This window comes from Saimiri boliviensis, chromosome 2 (assembly GCF_048565385.1).
Source record: "Saimiri boliviensis isolate mSaiBol1 chromosome 2, mSaiBol1.pri, whole genome shotgun sequence".
Lineage (NCBI taxonomy): Eukaryota > Metazoa > Chordata > Mammalia > Primates > Cebidae > Saimiri > Saimiri boliviensis.
Window position 1 is genome coordinate 67661048 of NC_133450.1, and position 7250 is coordinate 67668297.

Consider the following 7250-nt stretch of genomic DNA (forward strand, 5'->3'; position numbering starts at 1 on the left):
AGTTCTGACAGTCTGGGTCCAAAGTTCTTGTTCTTATCCATCATATTCTATAGTTCTAGTGGTTCAAGGACAGCTGCTAGCCAGTTAGGGAGTCGGAAACAGTTTAACACCCAGCCAAGTTCAGGGATATCCACAGGACTTTTGTTGACTCTTCGTATAAAGCAAATACTGATAGTTATCTTTTGCCTGTTGATTTCCTTATTCCTGTCTGCATTTTATCTGAAATTTTCTCTAGTTGAGCTTTCCTCTGAAGAGGATCATTTCAGATCTTGAAGTTTCTGTGGCCAGCCATACAGCCATTACAATAACCAGAACGATTTACTCAACTCAGAAGAGCCCTGTATATTCAACACGGCAGGACAACACATTATCGCTTGTCATAGAATTCCCAAGGTGTTTCAGTATCTTGATTAAAACACACACACACACACACACACAATCGACAAATATCAAATACTAGACTACCTCTGAGAACCTGTTCCTGTTTGTTGGATACATTTGCCTTAGAAGAAAGGAAGCCAGGTATTACATTCAACTAGGGGGAGGGGAAGCCCGCAAGAGAATACACCCAATAACTGTGGACATTTCGCCAACTTTTTCCAAGACATTAACAAAGGATTATCTATCTGTGTGAGAGAACTGGGGAGGAGGGCTGCTGAAGAAAGGGAAGGGTGAAGGGTTTTGCATACTGTATGTCAGCTCTTCTAACACAATCCTGCACGGTCAAGCTGTCAATGTCTCTCAACCGCCTCCGCGACACAGGCCTCCGGGAAACCAGAGTCGACCGGGACGGCGAAGTTTAGCATCCCGGGGCCCCAAGTCCGCAGTGCCTCTCCCACTTGACCTGTGGGCGCCCCGTCTCAAAGGTACGGATCTCCAAGAGGAAGGACCTATTCTCTCCTACTCTCAAAGCAAGCCAGCAGCGCAAAGTGCACCTTCCGGGGACGCAGAAACACGACCGAACGCCACCACACCAGAAACAGACCCTTCCTGGGAAAATGCTGCTTCCAGAACCTTCTCAACACCACGCCTGTTTCTCCTGGGAGGGTTTACTGTAGACCAGCGAAAGGGAAAGGAAAGGCTAAGGAGAACAAGCCGGGCCCCTCCCCAGAGCCCGCCGCCAGCAGGCCCAGGTGTGCCAGGTGTGCCAGGTGCGCCCTGGACGCGTGGGGTCGGGGCTGGGGCCTCCAGGAGGGCCTTGCGGGGCCGCCCGGGGAGGATGCGCCCGCCTCTGGGGGCTGCAAGGTGATGGGTGGGTCCCTTACGGTCTCCCTCAGCTTCCTCTCGCGGTCCAGCTCGCGCTGCAGGCTGCCCGCGCGCTCCTCCGCGGCGTCCGCCTGCTCTTGCAGGCTCCGGATCTTCCTCCGCACCGCCTCCAGCGAGCTGCTCCCCGCCATCGCGCCGGACGGGTAGGCGGGCGGGAGGGCTGCAGTGAGAGAGGCCGGCTGCCGCGCTGCGGACCCGGCTGCCGCGGCTGCCCCGGTTGCCCAGCGCCGGTCCGCCCCGCCCAGGCCGCTCCTTGCAACGACGGCGCCCCCTGCGGCCAGGAGCGGTCCGGAAGTCACGGCCTCCCGGGCGGCGCAAGCGAACCGCACGCGGGCGCGCACGGCCGGGCGGGGTGAGACGGGGCGCGCGCCGGGGATTCCGGGACCAGCCGGAGGCACTGCGCATGCTCGCGGCGGCGGCGAGAAAGGCGCCGGAGGCACGCTGTGGAGGTACCTGGTGGACTGGACGCTCCGGGAGGCCTCAGCGCCAGGGCTTTGGCTTCCACTCCTAGTGCCCCTCCCCGGCGCCGGGATGACCCGGGGTAACGGAGCTGGCTGCTAAGGGCAAGAGCGACTCCTGCTGGCCGCGGGAACGCTCCGCTCCGGAGTCCAGATTCCCATGCCCAGCAGCGAGAGAAGCTGAGCGGCGGGTCTGCGCCGGAATATACCCTAACGGGACTGATCCTAACCGCAATATTATAACCACCGCACTACCCCCATCCCCAAAAACGTTACGAAGTGAAAACCACCAACGTGTAGAGCATAGTGGTTAGCCCTCCTGTTCTAAATGCAGTTTTCCTACGTTGACTCTGGCTCCTACTCTCCTGCTGCTTGGCTTCGGACAAATAACTTGTCGTCTCTGGTCCTCATCTGTAAAAGTGGAAATAATAATAGCACTTTCCCCGTGGAGCTGCTGTGAGAATTATGAAGAACTACAAAGCGCTTAGCACCATACCTTATACATAGTTTAAAACTCAAATGATAGCTACGATTAAGAAATACACAAGCACTGTTTTAAGAAACAGGCTGCCGCCCATAATCAGCTGTGTGATCTCAGGCCAACCTCGCTGGGGCTCCCTTTCCATGGGAAAAAAAAAAAAAAGCCAGTCATCCTAAGGGTCTCTGCTTCTTACAGCCTTCTTTGGTGTCAGACCAGGCTCTGAGATCTCCTGGAATCCGATCAATTCTGGGATGGACTGGGACGCCTTTAAAAGGCACCCTAGGGAAAGCCACAGAACGCTAAGAGATAGCCTCTGGCTACAGGTGGAGAAAACCACTGCGGACACAGTCTCTGCCGATTTTCCCCTTCTTAAATGCCTTCTAAGTCTCAGGGCTTTTCCTCCTCAGCTTTGTCACAGAAAGCTCTTAAAGCCAGCTCCCTAAGTGTGGGTATAATAAAGAAAACATGCTTGATAACCCTCTCCTCCTCCAAGCCCTAACAAGGACCTTTGGCTTTCCTGACTCATTTTCTGTGGAGTTTCTCACAGCCTCTGCTGAGACTCTCACAAATCCTTGCTTGGGTCCTTGCATCCTGTAGGTGGGAGTTTCTCACTTTGTTTCAATACAGTTCAACAGGTCAGGTGGGGAGGTTACAGCTGGTCCCCTAAGTGCAGAGTCTGGGCCTCCAACATTGACAATGGGAGAATGAGCGTCTGGGAACCTCCAGGAGCAGCCAGGAAACTGCTGGATACTGGCAAGTGCTCTAAGCAGCCAACTAGTGACTTAATGTTCTGGGAAAGTCAGTTTCAGGTGAGTTCATTTTCATGCTGATGTCATTATACAAGAGTTTGGGAGAGTTTTCTCATCCCTGGCTGCAGGTTGGAATCACCTGGTATTTTTTAAATGCGCTGCCTGGGTTCTACCCCTAGGGATTGTGATTTAATTGGTCTTGGGTGCATCCTAACTTTGGGTTTTAAAAGCTCTCAGACCTTATCCCCCTTCGTTCATCAACAAACGACTGTATAGCATTTCTTCACAAACTTCTTCAATATCCCTATGGGCTCGAAACTCCAAACAACCTAAAGTGTCCTAAAAGGGAATATGATCAATACACTACCAAAAAAACCATATATGCCAGATTTAGGGACAGTTTCCCAGTGGGAAAAAGAACCAAAGCAAGATTCAAGAACCTCCCTCCCCTGCTGCTCCCCACACCAGCTGACTTTAAATAACTTTTTTTCCATTGCTGCCCCACCCCACTCCACTCCCTTCAACAAGACTTTTCAATAAAGACATGTTAGCACTACATAGTTACAATAATTATTATCCTCCATTTCCTTAAGAATTGTAGTAACCTTTTTCTCCCTCTTTTGCCTTCAGTCTTACTGGGCTATTTTCAAATTCTCTGCATTCTTTTCCTTATAAGGAATATCTTTCCTTGATCTATCAGTAGCTCTTTTGAAAAAGCTAAATAAACGTCCTGCTGGAGAATTTGCGGGAGACAGGCATCTTCCATTTAGCCATATATAGAACAGGCATCTGATCTGCATTAAACAAAGCAGGCTCAGAGTTATATATGGTTTTTGGCTCTTTTTCCAAAGCCAGGTAAGTTTATGATTTAAATATTTTTGTGAAATCAGTGCTTCCCCCAAACCTCCTTTCCAGGAATCTTGATTTTCACTGAAAATTTCTTTTCGGCAGATTCCAAATGTCCTGTCTGGATTTCTCATTTACAAAGCACACCTGCACATATATCTCCAGGCTTTCATGCTAAAGAGAGACTTTACTAATTTCAAGACCTGAGACCCTTCAGTAATTTGCATGTTACTTTCATACAAAAAATTCTGCTGTTGCCCTTGGTGTTTCAACTGCTGGCATAGCTTTCCCTGGTGCTCATGAATTCTTGGAATTGTTACCAACTTCCCAAGGAATTCTTTTCTAATTGGGCCTCTAGGCTTAATTAGCTTTTAGAATGGAATCCAACGGTGTGAAAAGAAGTTGGTCCTTTGGCTTGACTTTCAGAGGCAGAAGAGACAAGCTCTCAATTAAAAAGCTTCCAAAGGGCGGTGGACAAAGAGCTAGTAGAGCCTTAGCTGTGTGCATCACCCCTGCAACTATGTGGTGGTTGTCAGAAGGCTGACAGGTGGGGGCGAGGTGAGCAGGAGGGGCAGGGGGCAGCTAGCTCACTATACCATATAAAGCACTGAGCTATATATAACTCAAAGCTTACTTTCTGAATGTAGTGCCTTCAGACTGCAGACCCAAGCAAGTATCACCTTCCCAGGCAGACCTTAAGGGGTCGATTAAGGCTTCGCTAGTGAGAAAGGAAGCCTCAAAGTGTCTCTGTGCCCCACCATGAAGTGCAGCCTTCTAAGTAAAAGTACTGCTGTCATTTCTTTCATTTAGAGGCCAGATTCTCTGTACCTGACTAGACCCACCACCAAAACCAGAACTTCCCACCCACTGGAGATGGTGAAAGGAAACAAAGTGAAGAACACTTGGCATTCTCGGCACAAACCTTGGTGATGACACCTGAGGGGTTTTCTGCCACCAGGGAAGCGAAGTTCACCTCCAGAGTCCAATTTCAGCTGCTGTATTCTCCCAGCCTCTCATCCGCCCACCTCCACCCCCAGGAAGGTAAAGGAAAGAAGAGAGGAGTAGATGAAATATAAATGAATGTGTGCAGTAGCAGTCAGAGGCGGCATCCAATGCTCTGGGCCATGGCGGGGCTGTGTGCAGGTGTCCAGCAGGAGGAGGTAACCTTCCTCCATTGCTCTCCAGCCCTGTGGTGACCAAGAGTGGCCACGCAGGCAAAAGGTGAGGGAAGCAGTGTGAGCGTGCACTTACATCGGTGGCCTTTTTCTCTGCCAGCTCCAGCTTCTCCTGGGCATCTTTGAGAGCCTCAGAGTATTTGTCCAGTTCATCTTCGGTGCCCTTGAGTTTCTTTTGCAGCGACACCAGCTCATCTTCCAGCTGGGAGTTGGCCAGGGGGTATGGGGGGGTGCAGCAGGCAGCGTGATCCCAAAGGGGAGGGGTGTGGGTGCACAGAACCAGAAGGACAGGGACAGCGGGAGAGAGAGAGAGGGAAAGACAGGGAGGGAAAGAGAGAGAAAGAGAAAGAGTTAGCCATTCGTGCGCCGTGCAGTGCCGCGCGTCCCGGATACCTTGGCGGCGGCCTCCTCGGCGGCCAGGAGGCTGTCCTCCGCCTTGTGCAGCTCCTCCAGCACCCGGTCCCGCTCGTCCTCCGACACCCGCAGCAGCTTCTCCTTGGCCGCGATGTCCTCCTCGAGCTGGGTGCAGCGGCGGGCGGGCGCGGGCGGCCGGCACGGACCGGGTGTTAGACACACACAACACACGGGCGTCGGATTGGCTGGGGCCCCTCGTTCTTGGGGCGCCGCCGAGTTGGAGTGCAAGGGACCCGAGGTAACCTCCTCTTGACCCTAGCTGGAACCGCTCCGCGGCTCACCCCGCACACCCACCTGCCCTGGGACGGGACTCCTGCCGAGGTCTCAGCGGGCTCAAGTCCACTACTTGGGGATACAGAAAAACGCCACTGCTGGCCTGGCTTTCGGGCTATAGCCCCCATTCCGTCCCATCTTATTTCTTAGGAAACAACTCCATGACCCCCCTCTCCTCCCCCGTTCCTTTCTCCCCAGTCAAAAGTCAAAGAACTTGTAACACTTGAGTTACTTGAGTCCCTTTCTCCATCCCTCGCCCTTCCTTCAAACATTCCCAGGAACCCGGTGTCCTCCTCCCTTCCCCAAACTGATTCCTGGTCCTGAGAATAAAGCTCCTCTAGGACTTGACTTCGCGGGCCATGGGAACCAGAGAAAAGAAATAAGCGTCCTTAGACCAGACTACAAAGTTAATCTAAGCCTGGCTCTTGCGTTTCCCTTCCTTCTTTCCAGACGCGCGCCCTGGCCGCCCTGGGTGGTGGTGGGGCTAGGGTAGTGGCTCTCCGACTCCTCTGGGTGGGGGATCCAGGCGGGGGTGCCAGGCTGGGGTCCCAGGCTGGGGTTCCGGCGCTCGGGGCTCTGGCGCAGGGCGGGGGAGGCGCAGACCTGCTTGCTCCTGTCTTCCGCCGCCTTCTTGTCGGCCTCCGCCTGCTCAGCTCGATCCAAGGCGTTCTCCTTGTCGAGCTTCAGCATCTGCATCTTCTTCTTGATGGCGTCCATGGTGGCGGCGGCGAGGGGCCCTGGGGCTGCAGCAGGAGCGGTCGGGCGAGCGCGCGGTCAGGCGGAGGAGCGGGAGTGCAAGCGCGGAGCCGCCTGCTGCTCCCAGATATGTACTTTCCCAAGGGGGCGACCGCATTCCTCAAGACAGCCAATACTTTTTTGGAAAAGCTTTTTTCTCCTGCCCCCCTTCCTCCTTTCCTCCCTCCGCCCCGTGCCCCCTCCCCGCTCCTCCCGCGGGGGCTGCTCGCCCATTCGCTGCCGCCCGCCGGCCTCCCAGTTGACGGTGGATATGACTATATATGGGGACCCGAGCCGCCGAGGCGGTGGCCGGGCGAGGACGCCCTGTTTCTAAACGTGCACGCCTGGGAGAGGGCGTTGGGGCCGAGCCGGGGCCGAGTCGGCTCAACCCTCCGCCCTCCGCGCCCCCTTCTCCCAGGGCCCGCAGCCCGCTATTAGGGTCCCCAGCCGAGCTCACCCTGAGCCGCCGGGGTCCGGGGCAGCGCGGGGCAGGTGGTGGATGCCCGTCGCCCCCCTGCTTAGCTGAAGACCCGGGGGATTCCCAGCCGCCGCCGCACCCCGCGTCCGGGACCCTGTGCTCTGGGCACCCGCCAGCGCCTCCCTGGCAGCTCTCAGCCCGCCAGGTGTCATCCTGGGCGCTCACGCTCTGGAAACTCAACTGGAGCAGAGAAAGGGAAAGCGTGGGGGGAAAGCCTGGGGCAGCTTCTGAGACTTTCTCTGCGGGAGCGGGTCAGAAAGGCAGGGGGCGGCACAGTGACGGTACACGGAGTCTTGCTTTCTGTGTGCCCTTTCCCCCAGCGGAGGGACAGTCAAATACTTTAGGGACACAGGACTCAGTGGCGTAGTTCTGCGC

General features: G+C 54.8%; 1 protein-coding gene across 26 annotated transcripts in view; it reads right to left on the minus strand.

The window, feature by feature from the left end:
- Nucleotides 1-6512, minus strand: part of TPM1 (tropomyosin 1) — a 28043-nt gene extending 21531 nt beyond the window's left edge. For 7 of the 26 annotated variants that reach the window (XM_003939889.4, XM_010350596.3, XM_010350598.3 and 4 more), the window contains exon 1: nt 1266-1484. In XM_003939889.4, the coding sequence (XP_003939938.1) occupies nt 1266-1397 (132 nt within the window). In that variant the 5' untranslated portion in view covers nt 1398-1484. Of the gene's footprint in view, nt 1-1265; nt 1485-5051; nt 5178-5368; nt 5495-6265 lie in introns of those variants that run through there. The other 19 variants (XM_003939888.4, XM_074393523.1, XM_003939882.4 and 16 more) reach the window with 15 other exon arrangements.
- Nucleotides 6513-7250: the final 738 nt, after the last annotated feature.